This window comes from Pieris napi, chromosome 20 (genome assembly GCF_905475465.1).
Source record: "Pieris napi chromosome 20, ilPieNapi1.2, whole genome shotgun sequence".
NCBI classification, from domain to species: domain Eukaryota; kingdom Metazoa; phylum Arthropoda; class Insecta; order Lepidoptera; family Pieridae; genus Pieris; species Pieris napi.
In genome coordinates this window covers 10480003-10501003 of record NC_062253.1, presented here as the reverse complement: position 1 = coordinate 10501003, position 21001 = coordinate 10480003, and the positions used below count along the sequence as shown (strand labels likewise).

Sequence of the window (21001 nt, the reverse complement as noted above, 5' to 3'; positions counted from 1 at the left end):
ATATATGAATTTTATCTCAACCATTTTGTCGTATATAAAGTTTTTATTATTATTATTAAATAACGCCTTGTGCGGTTCATATAACCCATATTTTGAGGATAGCTTTGTTTAAAATAGAGATGCTATATGTTAAAATTGTATAATTTACATATGTATTAAAAATAGCTAGTCTAGACAGCTGCAGTGCGTTGACACGGATAACATTCAATTCCCTACTACTCCTAGTCTTCCAAATTTAAAACGTAACATTTGAAATGATGCTCCATTAAAACCTACATAATTAAGAACTAGAACGTGGTTCTAATAAATACTTTGTGATTTAGGGGGGCGTTAAACGTATCGGAAATACTATTTATTATATTGAGTTTTCGATCGAGTCTAAATATAAGTCCATAATAAACTCAGTGAAAACTGTAAGCTTGTACGCAGTCTGGAACGGACATCGGAGCGCGATGCTCTGGAGAGCTCATAACTCCAACGACGAAATAGATTTTATCACACAAAACTAGAAAAATATGAGTGAATGTTTTGAATAGTGCAAGAACGAAATGTGATTTGTGAACGAAATGAGTGAATTGGCACGCGTTCTACTTAGCAATAATAATATTTTTATTGACTCAACCCACCCACTTATCTTATCTTAGATCTAAATACAAAAACATCCCACCTATCTATTATTCATTAATGACGAAAATATTAGTAATCTAATAGTGGTATGTTAGTTTTGCTTAATCGCGCTAAGAGGTGCATCAAGTTGTGTTTTTTTTTTATGTTACAACTAAAATAGCCGTATCGAGCTTTTGGAACGCAGCCAACAATTCCTTTTTCAAATTTTACCAAAGACTATAAAATGGCGCGACGCGAATCGAATTCTAATGACAATTGACAATAATATTGTAGCTAAATGTGTGTTATGGGAGCACTATGCCGATTTCACGCCAAATACGTTGTCGGTGAGTACAATAAATACATGATTATCTATATCGACGACCAGGTTATTTGGATGATTTGTTTTCATTTTCATTGAAAACAAACTCCTATTGTGTTCTTTGTGTAGATAAAATTATATTGTTATCTGTTTTTTAATGATAAGCAAAAACTTGTGTTTTAAACTTTTTTTTAAATATTTCTAATAAAACAAAGTGCAAGATCGTTCCTACAAAATATATTTCAATATTTTTTTAAATTATCAATGATACTCTTTCTCCAAAGGCTTTTATGTTTCTTTGCTTATTGTTTTGGTCTTACGTGCTTCATTATTTGACGGAAATGAACATTAGGTTTAATGTAGGCGTATTAACCAACTAAGCGAAAGTATACTCCAGAAAGAGTGAATCAAAAATGTTCTTACGGAAAATTAAATGAATATCTATGGAATGATGACCGAAAAAGAAGACTGGTACAGTGAGTGTATTACAAATTGAGTGTCCGTAGGTGGTCTAATAGCGCAGGCAATCTGTCTGTCTGTCAGGCTCGTTAATGTTAACAGCTTAATGTTGTGGAGGCTCCATGTAATTGAACTATCAAGCGATAGACATTCTTCATGCTTAGATCATATACTTTTAAGTTCTCAGAAGTAAATATCTGACGGGATCTGTATAGAGTAGGGTAGGGCGGGGCTAGTTGAGCAATTTTTCACTTGCTTGGATATAGCTCCTCAATGATAAGTCTCAATGAGTTGTTATGTGTCCTGATGGATTAGTAATTTATCCCTTAACAAAATTGTCCATAGTATTTTTTTGTAACAAGTCCAATATAATAGCTACAGATGTTTAAATGCAGAAAGTCAAGTATGCTCAATGTACCCCATAGGTGGGGTAAGTTGAGCAAGGGTATGGGGCAAGTTGAGCACTAAGAATGTCTAGGCCAAACCATGGGTTCTATGTTAACTTGAGATGAAATAAAATATGTGTTAGACAGTCAGCTTCTTATTTATAGTCTTTTATTGACAGAACAACAAAATTTAAAGAAGTTTTCTTTGTATAATTAACCGAAACTAGAATCAACAAAACATGAGCATCCGTATCTATCCATTACTTCCGATAATTTCTAAAAAAGATTACCAAGGCTGGTGGGTTCTGGTTTCTGTATGGATAGCTACGATTTTTTTTGTTTTTAAAACATCATCAACCATTCTTTTCCGGAAATCTTTTTTGCAATTCAGCTTGGTGGAATTTCAGCACACTCTTAGGCAAGGCGACGGACGTCTTTTGGAGAAAAATGCCATTTGTAGCAAGAATTTTTTCAACAGTTCTCTTGTAAGAGAGGATATACTTCCCTAGGTGTTGTATAGCCCATAAATGAATCATCACCTTCATTTAATTTATTTAAAAGTCAACCAATACCGAATTCTTTAGCGGCGGTATTCACACTTTTTCCCTCATCGTGGACAGCCTTTGCAGCATTATTTAAGTATTCAGTAGTGTAAGAACATCTTGTAGTCTTCCTCTTGTAAGTCCGCATCCAAACAAAAAATAAAAGATTCATTACTCATCAGTTGTTTAAGTCGTAGAGTTAGTTGCTCAACTTACCCCAACCCGGAATTTTAAAAGAAAAGTAGGATTGTAAATAAATGCCTAGAATTAGACCCAAAACCTATTTACAAATCAAAAATACAATAATCTTCTGAAAGATTAACACTCTCCTGATTGAAAACAGAGAACATTTGACAAAGACAGACGAAAACTTGCGATAAACAATGTTTTTACTTTTTGGTCACAAAATAAACAAAACGCCGTGACACTTCACTCACTCGTCGAGCTGCCACTAGCTATCGTGCGATTATTACCTCTCCTACGACTCCTTCTTTTCGCTATTTGATACTCCCGCGTAAGGTGAATAGTTTCCGAGATATTTCGATTGCCCAACTTGCCCCTATGCTCAACTAGCCCCGCTCTACCCTATATATGGATTAGAGTCAATTTCATAATCGGAAACTGCAGTAAGATTTCAAACATACGAAGGATGGGATAAGTACGTGATGTCTGCACCTCGAGAACTTAGGAGACGGAGAACTGCTAGTGGTATAGTTATTCTCATGATAAAAACTGCTATTAAAGTGGATTTTTAAAGTTATTTGTTAAAAAATAACGATTACTTGTAACAAACTAATGCGACGCTCATACCTTTGAACATAAAGTATTTTCTTCATTTATTTTTAATTAGTTAGAAATTTTTGTCACCAATGCTATAAAGCCCCCTTCTGAAGTTGCACAATTGTGACAGAGTTTGTGTAAATAGACGGACGTACAAAATCCTTACCACGAGGTTAAATTAACTTGTCCGAGAAGCGCTTAATTATGTATTTTATTTTGTATTTTTTAAACCATTCGTTGTGTTAATATTTAATCTCAAAATTTGTTAGCATTTTTGAGAGTTTAACAATTATAATAAAAATAATGATTTATTAGTATGTATCAGCTTTTTATCTTAAAACATGCGATTAAATTATTTATTCATACATGTAGCAATGACGATACTGAAGCGATTTTCTGTTTTTAGTAATACGAATTTATTGCCTCCATGGCTTAGTAGTTAACGGTGGTGGCGTTTAGTACGGTCCAAACATATTGATAAAAATCGAGAAACATTTTCGTAACAATATGTATGAATAGAGTAGGGAGAGATATTATGTTTGCCACAGACCCTATAGGATGTCAAACACAAAGACTATAGGTTATAGGATGTCAAACAATTAAGCACAGTTTAATAATAAAAAATCGTTTATTAGCCAAGATAGTAGTACAATTAGATCGATTAATTATAAAAATCCACAAAATCAGCCATATATAAATAGGCGCAAATGTGATATTAATTTTTATAATGTCATATAATAATCAGCCATATATAAATAAGCATGCAAATGTCATAGCAATTTTTATAATGTCATATATGTAATAAGAACATTAACATAATGTCATAATATTAAGTTAAGTTATTTATAATTGGTGTCAAACTTATGGTCCAAATACTCGCCCACGCTATAGCCTTTATAAGGGCACTTTGCCTTTAAAAATTTAATCACCTTACCCTTGAAAGAATTACACGGCAGTGATATATAACTTCTAGGAAGGTGATTAAATAGTTTTATAGCCATGGTGTACATTTTTTTGAATAGGTGCAGCATGCAGCAGGAGCATGTTTAGAAAGTATTAGTGTAGTACCTATCTAGTTTTATAACATCCTTGACGACGCCAACATCTTCCAATTAATAAAGTGCAACAGGCTCATGTGGCTGGGACATGTGCATCGAATGGCGAATGACAGAACCCCCCTTACTAAACTTACAACCCGACAAGAGAAAACCCGGTAGACCGAGGCTGCGTTGGTGGGATGGAGTTGTCAAGGACCTCGAAACAATAGAGGTTCACAGAATAAATTGCAAGCTAGAGGCTAAGGCCCACAAGGGGCTGTATAACCATTGATGATGACCAATCTGGTTACTTATGATTCTATAAAACACTTGCCAGAACAAAGCTATAACCGCCAGTAACATTTAACCCTTTAGTTAAATATAAACCAAACTAAGCGTGCGTTAACCGCTGACTCAAAATGTATATTTAGAAACGTTGCTGCATCCTTGTTAGACAATAATTAATTGAAATTTACTGCTTCTGGTAAAACTAGACATATTTTACTTTGTCACGGCCTAAATAAACACCCGGCGGATCAGTTTTAATTTCACAATATCCTTTGTTTAACCTTATTAAAACGAGTTAAAGATCAATGGAATTCAAATTCAAAATCATTTATTCATATAGGTAACACAATGTACACTTATGAACGTCAAAAAAAATATACATTATACATTAAATGCTTCTAATTTAACATTTACTGCCAGTTCTCAAATAAAGGGCGTAGAACGGAAGAGAAGAACTAGCAATAAACTCTCCGCCACTCTTTTTAATCGCCCAGTTTTTTGTTTTACACAATTTTTGTAAGGAGTTGCAACCATCGTGACATCTTAAGTAATTAATAGTTAAATAATAAAATAAATTAAAAAAAAAAGATTTGTCCTCTATCAACAGTGGGCATGGTGAAATAGGAGCACGCACTTACATTCTCGTGGGAACAACCCGCAAATACATGGTCGAAAAACATAATATTTTAGATTTATATTATTTTAATAACTCTATTACAATTATCCTACTATAACATTCATAACATATAGCGGCATCGATACCCATGTACAACCAAACTTATTTTTAGCTTCATTTTATTTCAATAAAAAGGTTTTATCAGGAAATTACACGAGCACGATTAACGAAAACAATAATATCGTATTAGAAATACCAATTGACAAACAAACGAATAGATAAAAATTCGCAATACTGTACAAAGTGGGCGGTACTACGTTTTTAAGCTTCAAGATAAAATTTAGAACAAAAGAATTGTACAACTTAAAATAATGCTCTCATCCGCCTAGCCTAGATAAATCATATAATTATTATACTTTTTGTCATCCTTATTTAGGTGACCATTTCGATAACGGCTTCATACTATTAACAATTATGAAGTGTGGGTCTTTGAAACAGTTATTTGGAATGAGCTCATCTTAAGATCACATAAAATTCGAATGGTGCACGCGGAATGAGAATTTGATTTTAATTTAAAATATAAACTCTTTGCATGTTTAGAGTAACAATTCTGAATATTTATAACTACGTATAAGGTTTTCTCTTAACTTGGGTAAAACAATGGAAAATAATATTTACGGATATAACGCGATTTTATAACATTATCGTTTCAGTCGTTTAATGTCAGTCGTGGTCATCACTTAGTAGTCTGTCTAAATTAAGTTGACAAACTACAGTTAGATTAAAAGTTGCTGTTCGTTGTCTCAGTATAACTCGAGAATGGCTGGACCGATTTGGATAATTTTGATCTTGAAATATTTGTGGAAGTCCAGGAAAGGTTTTAACGGTGGGAAACGTAAATAATTTGTAAAAAATACTACAAAGACAAATGTTTTCTCCAATAAAAACTCTTCCCAGCTGGCAAATATTTGATGTCTTTTTAGAAATAAAAATTGTATTGCTTTTTGACACAAATAAATGTAGATGATACAACGTTCACCGGGTCCTCTATTATAGAAATAAATATGTACACATACGTATATTAAAGAACAGGAAAGTGGCCATGTAAATAACGTTATAAATTCTCGTTAAAGAAGTTTCATTAAAAAAAGTATTAAACTAAAGTTCTTGCTGTATTTAAGTAAATTTAATTACACGATAAAAAATTTTTTTACGTAAATCTAATTGAGTTTCAAATTTAACAATGAAATATCATCTAATAATAAGCCAGCAACTTCACGAGTTTCTTAACCTATGTCATATTTTTTGTTAAATGTTTTGCTTTGTGCTGATTTGATACTGTATCAACAAAAAAACTCTGTATTATTCGCACAGAATTAGGACCTTTATTGCCATAAGTTACGGTTGACTTTTGATTAACAATATAAGATAATAATTTAGAAAAACTAAATGTACCCGAAAAACATCTGAAGGACGATATTATAATGGTTTTTGTGGGATACTGTAAAAAGTGTATCATTATTGTATATAATTGAAGTACACTTATATACGATTCGTTTCCTGTGCAATTTTTAAATCATTAACAATTTTAAATGTACCTACTAAAGGTTTTTTGAGGCACGATTTTACTATAATGAGTCGTTTATTATGTTTTAAGGTTTCTTTTTACCGCAATCTTTTAATAGTGTGAATAGAAATTGCCTTATACTGTGCCCCTTGTATTCCACAATTATATTCCAAACTTAAACATCAATACATATATGGACATATTTGTACTAATACTAAACAATTACGAATAAAATTTATTATCAAAATCTACTTATTAATACCTGTCTGATAGGTTTCATGAAAGTACATAATAATCTAATATCTGCGATACTATTGTGAGCTCTGTTCATACCTAAAAAAACGCCTGTACTTGCATATTTATATTCCTTATTAACGTAATTATTTCTTCAACAGAAGGCGAATTAGAAACGGAATGGCTCCAGGCAGCTGGTCTAGGATCTCTCGCGGCGCCATTCCAGGCTGGCCTGGAGGTGACGGAGGCTCAGCTGGGTGAGGCCGTCCGACCCTTGCCGCGGGAACAAGCGGCCGCCGTCAGACGAAGAGTCAGACGTCTGAATAGGACTGTTAGACGAAAAAAGGCAGCGACGCGCGCCAGGAAACCTGATATAAGGGATGTCTTCCGTGATTTAGAGGTGAGTTGTATACATAAATAAATTTAAAATTAAATATGAAAATACTTAATCTAAATCGTAATAGACGAGTCATTTGGATGTAATAAATAAAAATAAATCAGTGGCGCTACAACCTCTTTAGGTCTTGGCCTCAGATTTCTGAATCTGTTTCGTGATCATTTTTAAATCTAATAGACAAGTAGGTGATCAGCCTCCAGTGCCTGACGCACGTCGTCGACTTTTTGGGTCTAAGACATGTCGGTTTCCTCACGATGTTTTCCTTCACCGTTCGAGCAAATGTTAAATGCGCACATAGAAAGAAAGTCCATTGATGCACAGCTGGGGATCGAACCTACGACCTCAGGTATGAGAGTCGCACGCTGAAGCCACTAGGCCAACACTGCTATTTGGATGTAATATAAAGTGAAATATATAGAAAACTAACTTCATTCTGAAATACTCAGAATTTATTGACCAGTGGAAAGTTGGTCCCCTTTTTTAATTATATATTTCTTAGGTTTTTCAAAGAATACGAGTCTGAAAATTGTAAAGAATACTTATTTTATTTAGATTCCAATTAAAATATTAAATTCTTTAAATATTTATACATTATAAAATTTCTAGCATAAATATCGCGTTCTCATAATCGCGTTCTTAAATGAGAAAGTTGAATTAAAAGTTGACACGATCTTAATTTTTTAGTCTACGTGAAACAAAACCTCATTTCACTCTTATCTGATACCTTAAATGCGCAGTAGTGACCTCTGTTGTGGATTTGTGGACTGAGAAGTTAAAACTTTCTTTCAATACATTTTAATTAAAATGTTACGTTGTATATGATACGTGGTGTAGAAAACTGTCCAGTAATGCTTGATGCCTATAAAAAATATTGCCATTTTCTCTCGCCCGTTCTACGCCCATTATTTGAGAACTGGCAGTGAATGTAAATTTAGGAGCATGTATTTTTTTTTATAAAGTTACATAACATTGTTACCTATATAAACAAATTTATTTCCAACACACAAATATTATTATAATATTATTTGCAATATTCAACAGGAACCAAACTTTTTAAAACAAATTTAAATTTGGTTGTTAGAAAAAAAATATTATTTTGACGTTTGACCCGGTTTTTCCACATATCAAAATTATAATTTCAGTTTGAATTTACTCTTAATTTATTAAGTAAAAAGTTGATAAGCTAAAAGTAATATATGTATATATAACTTAAAAGTCAAAGTAGCAAGGTAGCCGACAATTTCTTTGTTAATTTAACCTTTTCCGACTAGACGCCTCGGTGCCTTAAATAAACTATTATATAAACTGTTGACACTCAATTTTACACCTGTGACTTTCAAAAGCGAGGTGAAATAGTTACGAATCACTTTCTAGTATTTACGTTTTATTGTTTATTGCGGTAATTGTGAAGTAATTTAAAAAATAATAATAATCTTGGGAGGTCAAAAAAAAATTAAATAAATCTTGAGAGGTTAAAAAATAAAATAAATAATCTTTAGAGGTAAAAAAAAAATAAATAATCTTGGGAGGAAAAAATTTTTTTTAATAATCCTGGGAGGTCAAAAACAAATTAAATAATCTTTTGAAGTAAAAAAATCAAATAAGTTTAGGTAGATATGTTCTCCAGACCGATTCAGACCCGTGGAGTAATCACTATTGAAATTTGAAACTACCATTTACCCAACTTCCTGCCATAGGGTTTAGTCAAACATACTAACCACTAAGTTATAATAGCAAATGCATGACTTTAAATTTTATAAATATGCCGTGTCAAGCGTTCTTAGATCATAAAAATATTTGACCGAATTTCAAGTGAACTAAAATAAAAGCATTATACTGACATACTCCACAAATGTAAGTGTCATTACGCTAAGTATTTCATGATGCTTCACGTGAATCGCTCATTTTAATGTTATATTGCGCCAAATCGTCTTTACACTGGGTTAATCGGTGAAAATATGCGATTTTGCAAGTCAGCACTTTGCGAGATGCCTTTTTATTGTACCTTATAACGTAAAAAGTTGAATGCAAGACAACACTTTTTGTGCTCCCGTCGGCTGATACACAACTACCAAAGTGCAAACTAAATACTGAAGAACACAACAGTGTTTTACTATACTATAGTAGTTCAATCAAATCAAATTGATTACAACTGGATCGATTAATTGCCTCATAAAACTTTTTATAATCGATTCCTTTAATTCTGTCAGGCACCAGATATCTTTCCAGGTGGTAATGGACTCATTAGAGTGCCATTAGAACCAATTTGTTGTCTATGTCAGCCGAGGACGGTCGTCCAAATATCCCTTTTAATTACGTAAAAATTATTGTGTTAACGGACGTTGAAAATTGCCTGGCGTCCGGCGAATTTCAACGCAATATTACCAGTGTTTGTTGTGTGGAGTGGATGTGTGTTGTGACAATGATTTGTGATACAATGAGACATAAGGTTTGCGAGAAGATGGGGAATTGTAGGGGATTGGCGTTGGTGCGGTCGTATCTTGATATAATGGTATGGCGTTAACAATTTTTCCTTTAATTTTCTTAATCTTCTACACTTTACAATATAGCTACATTTAGTGTTTCATTATCAGTAGTTAATGCAATATCATTGCATCAGTTATTATATCAATTTCTTAAGTTAGCTAAGCCATTAATATTTTGCAATGTTTGGCTGATTCTCCTCGTATATGCTTTTTTATACCTACTTCTGTTCCTTCATATCTTCATAACGGTAAATACATATGTTTTAGAAACACTGGTAAACTACGCGTTTAAGGCATAAATATGTTAAGGCATTTTGTTAATTTTTTTATCCTTTCTTTGTCAGTCGCACTCATACAGGAATGTATAGCAATCCTTTTTTTTAAATTCTGGTATGCTGGGATTATCTTCTTCGAAAGTAGGACATTCCAATTAGAGACTTGTACGTAAATCTTAACCCATTAAGATAAACAAAAGTGGTAAAGAATTATGCGCTGATAACAAGAATTAGAAATAGCTCTTTGTGATAACTTATTGGAAATCCTTTAAAAGATAGTAGATTAATCAAAGGTAATTGCGGGTACTGTAGGTACTTGTTATTTTTTAATAATTACGATGTTGTTTTTATTAACATTTCTATGGAAAGTATACTTATATATATATATATATATTATATTGGATAGTTTTCGTAATAGGATTTATTTAATGCTGTAATAAACTAGAATGCTTCTAAAAAGCAATGGGCTAAATATATCTCTAAATGGCCAATAATTTGAAAATTTAAGTGTGATATAAATTGTCATAACACAAAAATATTAGAAAATTTTGCGCTTTGAAAATTCCATTACACAGTAATAATAAAACAATCTTGTTCAGTGAATATTTATAAGCAATAGTTAAAATACACAATCATGTTAATGTAGTGTGAAAACTAGTGAATTACTTTAATTATATACGAAGGAAATAATGTTTTCATTTCTCGAAGGTTTTGTTTCGTTTCAACTGCACGCGAGCAATATGCATATAAATTATACTATAGCAGTGTCTCGGTTGATCACGCACTTATTAAATCTGCTATGGACTGGAACCTGGATTCGATTCCGGGGGAAATATCAGTTATAAAAAAAGTAACACACATACTAGATAAATAAATGATTTCTCGCTATTGAAGTCTTAATTTTTTTTTCTTGAAACATTTCTATTCAACAGAGAATAAAAAAATAGTTAAAACTAATGTTATGTATGTTAGCACTAAGAAATATGATGATCCGTTTTAAACATAAAAACTAATAAACCATAGTTTTCAAATTTGACCGGTGATTTTTCATGTTATACTGTTATTAATTAAATTACCTTGCGCTGTAGTAGGGGACATATTAATTTTATTTAACCTCGATTCATTAAACCTTCGGCATGGGCAATTAAATGTAGGTCAAATAACTCATACCCGAAAAGGTTTAAATTGATTAGTTTACTAATTTGATAGCCAACGCACAAAAGCCGACATGAAAAGTTATTTGTCTAAACTCAGTCTTAAATTTTATACGAGTAACACGCTCAGTTTTTTTATCTAGAGTGACTCGCAAATCATTAACTATTTACAGGGTAACCGAACCAAAGAGCTTCTTATTTTACGCCAATTAACCACTAAGCTACTAAGGGAAATATTTTTAATAATAGCATAAAGCGGAAATGCGTCATTATTTAGCATGTAACCAAAAGTTCAATACCTTTTTTAAGTCTTAAATATCTCTCGCTGTTTCACAAGAAAAATACTTAAAATTGATTAAGGGACGCTTAACTTAGAAAATCATCGAGTATCACAAAGTTGTTCTTGCACACGCAACAATAACATTATAATTCAACTGCAGTACGTTAGTTCCAGTTAAAAACATGACGTTATTTACGTATCCTCTTCCCAGAACAGTCATTCACCCTTTGAATACAAAAAGGAATGATTGTACTTTGATTTAATGAAACACGAGGTTTTACTTGGCTTAATATTTTAATTGCCACGCGTGTACGATAAATTGTATATTTCATTTATAATACAAAATGTAATACACACATTATCCTTACAGACTATGCCAATACGATAATGTCGAGAAAAAATAAAATGTAAAAAAGTAAATATTAAACACATAATATACACAATATCGCTACTGTGAATTTACTCTGCGAACATATAAATATGTCGATAGAGTCGGAGACAGCATTTAGTAGGCGCAACGTCTTTGATAACGAGGATCTGTCCAACAGACTGGTTCTGGCCCATGGTATCGCAAATAACCTTGGGCTTCGCATTCGCACATATCCCATAGGTACAAAGAAACCCAGTTCTTGGAGCACACTTGGGTTGCACACTTTTAGACTTTCAGAAAATAAGATAAATCGATCGAGTTATATTATATTTCGATATATTAAAAAATCAACCATAGACTCGAATTAGGAAACCTAGGTAGGTTAGAGTTTTTTTTTTAAAGTAAGTAGGCTATTTATGCCAACTATTTATATTTATATCCGGGCCTTGATAGCATAAAAGTATCTGACCTAAAGTTAATAAAAAACGAAGTTTCTCCTGCAATAAAAAATTTAATTAACCTAAGTTTTAAATACGGGCTTTATCCTAACGACTTAAAACAAGGGTGTGTAAGACCTGTCTTTAAAAAAGGAAAGAAAGATGATTATGCCAACTACCGTCCTATAACGATACTTTCTTCTATAAACATGATAGTAGAGAAATATATTGGGGAACAAATTAAATCTTTTTTTAACAGACATGACATAATATACAAGAACCAATTCGGGTTTCAAGCAGGCAAAAATACCTCGGGGCTGCTATCGCGTTTCACGGACGAAGTAAATAATAACCTTGACCTTAAAAAATATACTCTTGCTTTGTTCATAGATTTTTCCCGCGCTTTTGACACTTTGGATCATAAACAACTTGAGAATAGACTTAATCATGTAGGAATTCAGGGGCCACTAGGCACTTGGTGTTCAAATTATTTAAAAAATCGTACTTATGTAGTAACCAAATGCATAATCAAGTAGAACACTCCACTTGCTACCAGTTCGCAGATGATACGTGTTTGTTAGTTGGAGATAGGGACCCTCATATAGCTATTGAAAGGTTACAATCAGATTTTAACAACATACTAAAGTGGTGCCATGATGCTAAACTAGTACTTAATATTGAAAAGACAAAACTACTTATCATACAATCCAATTCCATAAAAGAAGCTACTGGTATAGCATTGGTGGCTCACGATCACGCTTGTCTTCACAAAACAACAATGTGCAAGTGCCCTTCTATACAAATAGTCGATAAACAAAAATATCTCGGATTAATTATAGATAAAAATATGCATTGGAATCAACACATAGAATAGGTACGTCTGCGATAAACTTCGACAGTTTTTGGCACAAATAACAATACTCAAAAAGCGTATCCCATTTAAAACCAAACTTTCACTTTACAACGCGCTTTGCGAATCAGTCATCAATTACGGTCTAAGTAGCTACGGGAGAACTTATCCAACGTATCTCAGCCGAATACATAACCTCCAAATGCGAATCCTCAAACACGTTGTCTCGAGAAATGTGCTCGACTCATATAAAAATGAAGAAAAAGGAGTTTTCAAACACTGTAAAATATTGCCCGTATCAGAAAAAGTCAATAAATGTCTTCTAGTCGAGCACTTTTTTCGAGATGACTTAAAAAAACGAGTAGAGCATGACGTACAGACCCGAGCGGTAACGCAAGTCCGGCTCTGTACGGCGAAAGAACGTTGAGGTATTTGCTACCGCGGCTAATAAATGGTCTACCAAATCACATATTAGATTGCCTAACGCCAACCAATATAAACAGCAAACTAAAAAACTACTTTTATATGCATTTGTCGCGCTCCTAAACAAGATTGTTATGGTTACATGAATATAAACCATAGCGGTTTGCTAATGTAACTTGTTATGATTGTATTATTTTTTTTTTGTAAAATAAAGAAATTTAAAAAAAAAAAAAATTTATAATTTCATAAGTGGCTTAGGTACATTAATATTTTAAACTTTGATTACGAAAGAAAAATCTGCACGACCTCAGGGATGAGAATTGTTCAGACTAACTAACCCTGGTTTTTCCCTTACCAGTTACCACAATTTGTTCATAAACATATTGAATGAAACAAAAACTGAAGTGCTATTAATAGTACATAAATCTATTAAAATATAGATTATTTTAATCAAAACTCGTATGATCAAGGTCGTATTGACAAGGTTGTATTGCAGCCGGCGTGTCTCCTAATCTGTGGACACTGGTTTTTCGACATATCCGCCGTGACCGGATGTTTAGTTGCTTTTTGCTGGACGTAATTCTTACATGTGCGATTGCATGATTAGAATTTGCATGTCTACTAAGCGAACTTTTTTTCATTAATGTAGTTCGTCTGGACTTTATTAGGCTGGAAGATCGCTCGAAGATGTTAAATAATAACTACAATCTATATTAGCTATTAGAATATCATTATAAAGTATCAATGTCCTTGGTTTAATATTTTTATTAAGCACACGAAACATATTAGATTACTATTTATTGTATTAAAAGGCCGGCAACGCACTTGCGAGCCCTCTCAACGTGTGTGTCTATGGCGGTATCTCTTAACATCAGATGAGCCTCCTGCCCGTTTGCTCCAAAACTAACCAAATGAAAATTAAAGCAACGTAATTTTTTCTTACATGAGATTTGTGTTTAACGTACCGAAACAGGATACACCTAGTATGCGGGTTAACGGCCGATAATGAAAGGAAAACATAATTGCCTAAATTCAACAAATAACGCAAAATTTATTCATTTAATTGTTATTTAATCGCTCTCACGACGACACGACGATTATCTTTATTGCTGGTACAAGTTGGCGAACCTGACTTAAAAAAAAGAAATGTAAATTCGTGTGAACATTTATATTTACAAAATGAAATAGATAATATATTAGTATTTTAAGAATGGTATCCAATTAGTTTTTGAAGCACTATGATTATTTAATTGCAGAACATTCAGATCGAATTCAGCCTTACGTATTTCGGTTTTCCGATTTGATACACCTACTATACGGGATTATGAATTACCTAAACGCTGTTACCTCAAACTCAAACTAACTTTATGCATATAGGTAACCAAGTACATATGAAGGTCAATAGAAAATATGTTAAATTGATTCTAAATTTACATTTAATACCAGTCAAGGACGTAGAGCGGACAAGAAGAACTGGCAAGAAAATTTCCGCCACTCTTTTTAATAGCTAAGTTTTGAGTCATATAATTTTTTTGAACTGGAGCAAATCAATCCCAAGGATTAGGACCATTTAAATAATCGTCAAATTATAAAAGCTTTATTGATTAATTTACGTTTAACGAGAGTTTTGAATATGTTCCGTGATAATTGTAAAAACGAATACAATTACCACATAAGGAGTGTTTTATCTTCTGGAGCCTGGTTGGTCGTACGCTTAGATTCGTTCTGTTTCGAGTATTATACTGGTGAAAGTAACCAATTGTTTTATAATTGTTTATATTTCTTTGTACATACAACAAGGCTTCAAGAATATATTGACCCGATAGTGTCATAAAAAGATGAAAAATACAAAATGTAATGTAGTATGTAATTACATGCAACATACATTTCGGTAGCAAAGTGAAGGTATTGTGAAGTATTCTCACGTGTGATAATCGCTCGTTTCCAACAATTACTCGTATTCAGTGATTTTAACTTTTGTTAGCTGTTTCAGAACTAATGTTTCATCTATATATAAAAAGATGTTATGTTGGTTTGTGTACGCTTCAAAAACTCAAAAAGTTCTGCATCAAGGATTGTTTTTATCTATATTTTATCATGTTTTTTATTTTTTCTATATTTTTTTCCACAAGTATTGCAAAATTAAACTTATATGAAATGTTTTCTTTGTTTTGTTTCTCTCAACCATTCATTCGTGGCAGGGAACAGCTAGTATTGCTATAAAAATGGAAAGTGTTATACATAACATGTGTGTATAGTAAAAAGTCATTTTAGTTCTCTCACTTACCCAGCTATCGTATATGTATTGTCTTGTCCTATGTAATCAATGATAGATTTACAAGAGTACTGAAATTTCGTTACAGAATTCAAGTGGCAGCGAGCCTCGGTCGCGCAGTGCGACCCCGGATTCTCTGGACTCGTTGCCGAGCGGCGGATCAGGCAGTCCCCCAACTGAATGGGCTGATGCTGCCACACCGCCTGACTTTGTGTAAGTAAATTCCTCTTATATCATTTTACTTCTTATAATTATAATTGAAGAACTTTGCGAAGAAGTTTTTCTTAGATTTAAAATAATACATTAGTAATGAAAAAGTAATTTATTAAGTAAAGCGGCTTATTTGTCTGTAAACCTGACTTTAAACAATTTAATATTGTAGATTTACTAACGCCAGGGCTCTTTCAAAACGTCGAAAATGCTATAACTCTTTGATTCTTCTATAAATACCAAGGTAACACTGTTTTTGTTTCGTCATTCTGTGAAATTGTTTCTTCGCTTCAAAAAGAGATAAGTCATTTAGTTAAAACACTGTAAAAGGACTGTTTCTGTTATGAATAAATGCGTGTATTACTAATATACTAATAGCATAACACAATCCCGTAGTACTAAGTCATAACTTTTTTACCACAGTGATAGTTACCCAGCGGGCACGCACGCACCGATCGCGCGAACACCGTCAGCGCCGAGCGGGCGACGCGCGCGCCTCTCCCCTCCCGGACCGAACTCCCCACCTCGGCCCGTGCACGAGCTGTTCAAGCCCAACGAGCTGCATTGGGCTGATATCGCTTCTAATACTGGTCAGTCTACCTGGTTGACACATAGCCATAATTTTATTACTTCCAAACTTCCAAATGACGATCAAATACAAACAGATAGTGAAGGTATATGTTACGAATGGCCGCACACTATATTACTTATAAAATTCAACGATAAGACCATTCAGATTTCTATGCACGTAACGGATAATATACAGTTAAACATTGAAATGTGCTAGACTAGAAGTCTAGGGTTAGATTCTTAGGTTAAGTAACGTAAGTTAAGTAAACCTATTTAGATATTAACCTATATTATAATATAATTCCTTTAATGTCATTGTTTTGTACTACATGTTGGTACAGTTTCGTTAATCATAATGTGTTCAATTACAGAAGGCATAGAGCTCCTTGGCTACCAACGCTATGGGACCGTACAAGGCCCAAGGATTGGCAAGGAGCGGATTAATGGCTCCATACTCAAAGAAAACGATGTTTTTATGTAAGTAGATTTACTAGGCCCAAGATAAAATACAAAATTTTATCTTTCAACTATGGTTTTGTTAATAAATTTCAAAATTCATATAAAACATTTTCTTAAGAATCTTGCCATAAGCGCGCATATACCATAGTTGCTCATTTGACTCGTTCGGTTGTTTACGAAGTGACATCCGCCCAAGTGGGATGGTCAAATCGGAGTAGGGAATAGAATGGATCAACAAGTTATGGCACATTACGCACGGGCATACATCTTTTAACTTTGAAGTGATAAGTTTATCTAAAATCAGCGAAGTGAAAGAAGTGATCGGTAGTGATTCAATTAAAAGAAAAAAATAATAATTAATGGAGTGTTTAATTTATAATATATCCTATATATACTTGATCTAGTTCAACATACAAATTTCCATAGTTTTTATAACAGAATCGGCTCAGTATTATGTTGAATTAAAGTAATATGATAGATAAATGCTTTTAAAATTGATTTATATCTTTAGTAATGTTATGTAAATAATAATTTCAGGAAGCACGCGCCAGTATCTCGCACGAAGAGCGCAGCATCCTCGCAGCCTCTCAGCTTCGAACACAAGTTCAACCTCGACCGACAGATGCTCGAACACGACGAAGTAAGCTTTGATAAATAACATCTATCGTCAATATAAAAATCTAAATCAATAGAAAAAGTAATATACATAAAAGTAATATATAATACATTATACAATTCGAGCAGATTTTGAATAAGAGCTGTTATTAAACTAGACTCATTTAAAATAACCCCTTTATCTGTATAAAGTATCACTTAAAATGGTACAATTTACCTGATTTTTTTTCACGGAAAGTCCGTGGTTAATAACGCCATCTGTTGCCGTGAATTGGTATTTACAATGTGAAGTTTTTTTTTTAACTTGACTTGAATTAACAAACGAAAAAATCTACGAAATACTAGGCGGTATGGTCGAAAGGCCTGCGCCACGAGCGAAAAAAAAAAGATCTTGATTAATTTGACTTATTCTTTCCCCTTGTTTTTCTGTATGACAGTAATATTTAGAGCTTTTAAACCTGTTAAGTTAACTAAATTTACATGTTTTTATAAATAAGAATGCAAATTACAGGAATGGCCCGAACACGATAGCACAGTGGACATCGAGAGTCTAGGAGAGTCACAGTTCAAGAAACTCCAGCCTCTACTCTGGCTCGAATTGACTGCGTTATTCGACAAGTTCTCGCTCCAATTCCACAAGCGAAAACCGCCGAAGAAGAAGAGGAAAGAAGGTATATATCTGTTACTTATAGGATTATAAAGCGGTTGTATGTTAGGTTCGAGTCATTATCGCCAAGTATAATTTATCTTAATAATAAATTGGATGTAACTTTGGATTTGAAAAATGGTAGTGAGTCTATGATTTAGAATCGAGAGATTTAGGGTCCCCCTAAGTCCTTAAATCGATAGTTCTTTGCCAAAGAAGTTTACAAACAAATCTAGTACTTGCAAATGTTTGTAGTACTGAAAACTAACATTTTTTTGATAACCAATTTAAACTTAAAGATTAATTGCTATAAAGGCGTTTCGGGAAGAAACATTTCGGCCTAGTTTGAATAAATGGGCTTCTTATTCTTAAAATCTGTACCAGTTTATGCTTTGTCTCTTTTTGTCACAGCGGAAAAACAATTTGACAGAAAGAAACCAAAGAGTACTTCAGTAAAAAAACCGATTTAATTTAAAAAAATTATGCGGCTGGGCAAAGTTTCTTTAAAAAAATCTCTTTTTATCTCTGTGTATATTTTCAGAAGGCGCCGTATTCGGAGTGGCCCTAGAAACTCTTCTTCGCAAGGATATGATCATTTGGGAAGAAACTTGGAGCTCCGTTCCAGCCATAATTAGGACTCTCATTGAAGCGCTACGAGATAGGACCAGGGATGAGGGACTGCTTCGGGTGCCTGGGAATAAGCATAAGGTTTGTAATAAAGAAGTTACCCATACTAAATCTTCACTGGGAATCGTTGCCGAAATCGATATTGCCAGTTAAAACATATATTAAAAAAAGACGCGAATTTTAAATAATAGCACAAAGTTTCACAAATTGCGAAAAATACTGATATATCTGAATCAATCGTAATATGTTCGTCAAATAGTTCGGATTCTAGAAATATACGTTGATTACATACCCATATAGTGAATTCGATTTAATTTTTTTCTTATTTATTTTTTTTTTTATTTATTTAGTTTAAGCTTATAACATCACACACAGTACTAAAATTACTAATTATTTTACAAAAAATCTCGCATCTAAAATGTGTGACAATTAATGTAAGCATAAGTTTCACACAAAAAAAATTAAATAGAAATAAAAATTACAATTAAAACATATACGATAGTAAAAGCAAACAATAAAATAAAAAAAAATTACAGAAATTTGTTGGCACTTAGAGCAGAAAAAAAAAGAAAAATCATCATCAAAACAGCGAAATTAGGTTTGAGAAAGGCACTTGCAAATGCTTTCTCTAAAACCGATCAGCCCACTACCGAATATATCCAGCTCTGGACACGCTGTGTTCAATTTGTTGAAATCGCGAAGAATTCGAACGAGAGGTGCCTGAACTCCTAGGTTGGTTTTGGCAAAAGGAATTTGAAAGATATTATTGATTTTAAACCTAGGGAATGAGTGAGGGACGACAAATTTGATTTCCTGTAAGAGGTCACTGCTCTGTATATAGTTATTGAGTAATTTATGCAAGAAGGTAACACCGGCTAAAGTTCTTCGATTGTACAGAGATATCATATTAAATTTTTTGAGTCGCTGATGGTACGGGTGCCTATGTGAAAATCCTCTGCTTATGAAAGCTAGGTGCCGCGTAAAAGATCTTTGGATGCTTTCCACGCGTTGCGAATGGATCGCATATGGTGGATTCCATATAATGCTGCCAAATTCTACATGACTGCGCACCAGAGCGTTGTACAAAATTGTTTTAGTCGTACAACCAAAACAATCCGCATTCCGTTTAAGAAATCCAAGCATTCGTGTGGATGTGGTGACTACTTTATTGACTTGTGATGTAAACGTTAATTTTTTGTCAATAATAACACCCAAGTCACGAATCTCCTGAACCTCCTGCAATGGCGCGCTGTCAAGCTTATACACAGTAACAAGTGGTTTTTTTTTTCTTGTGTATTTAATATGAAAGCACTTATTTATATTGAGGATCATACCATTTAAAACGCACCAATGTTGTATACCATTAAGATCACTTTGAACTAGAGCAGCATCACAGACAGTGTTAATAACTTTATAAATTTTTAAATCATCAGCGAAGAGAGACGCTTTACAGTGCTTTATATGATTCCTAACGTCGTTTACAAATAGTAAGAATAGCAACGGTCCCAAATGGGATCCTTGCGGAACACCAGATCGCGCAATATAGGGAGTAGACTCAGCGCCTCCAACAACTACTGACTGAGGCCTGTTACGAAGATAGGACTTAAACCAGTTCAGCAAATTCTCTCCCATTCCATAACCACGAAGCTTCTGAATCAGTAACGCGTGACTGACTTTGTCAAAGGCATTGCTAAAGTCAGTATATATAGCATCAATCTGGCGCCCACGATCTAATTCCTGACATGTTTCAGTCACAAAAGACATGAGGTTCGTTTGAATTGAACGGCCTTTTCTAAAACCATGTTGCTCATCAATGATACAGCCGTCTAAACATTTTGAGATTACGGGATACAGGACAGACTCAAAGAGCTTGGAAAAACAAGATAAAATACAAATAGGACGGTAATTTTTTACGTCGGTGATATCTCCCTTTTTATACACAGGTACAACACGAGACCTTTTCCATACTTCAGGAAAAACACCATCTTTAAGAGATCTATTATAAATAATAGTTAGGGGCAAAGATAACACAAATCTGCATCGTTTTACAAAGATAGGAGGAATCGAGTCTGGTCCAGGTCCTTTGTTAG

General features: G+C 33.4%; 1 protein-coding gene across 2 annotated transcripts in view; it reads left to right on the top strand.

Annotated features, from left to right (window-relative positions):
* The window catches only part of LOC125059655 (rho GTPase-activating protein conundrum), a 69513-nt gene that overhangs the window by 43403 nt on the left and 5109 nt on the right, over positions 1–21001 (top strand). The window contains exons 1-8 of one of the 2 annotated variants that reach the window (XM_047664172.1): positions 431–953; positions 6999–7237; positions 15873–15997; positions 16418–16584; positions 16936–17041; positions 17561–17663; positions 18150–18309; positions 18826–18992. In XM_047664172.1, coding sequence (XP_047520128.1) covers positions 905–953; positions 6999–7237; positions 15873–15997; positions 16418–16584; positions 16936–17041; positions 17561–17663; positions 18150–18309; positions 18826–18992 — 1116 coding nt within the window. In that variant the 5' untranslated portion in view covers positions 431–904. Of the gene's footprint in view, positions 1–430; positions 954–6998; positions 7238–15872; positions 15998–16417; positions 16585–16935; positions 17042–17560; positions 17664–18149; positions 18310–18825; positions 18993–21001 lie in introns of those variants that run through there. The other variant, XM_047664171.1, reaches the window with a different exon arrangement.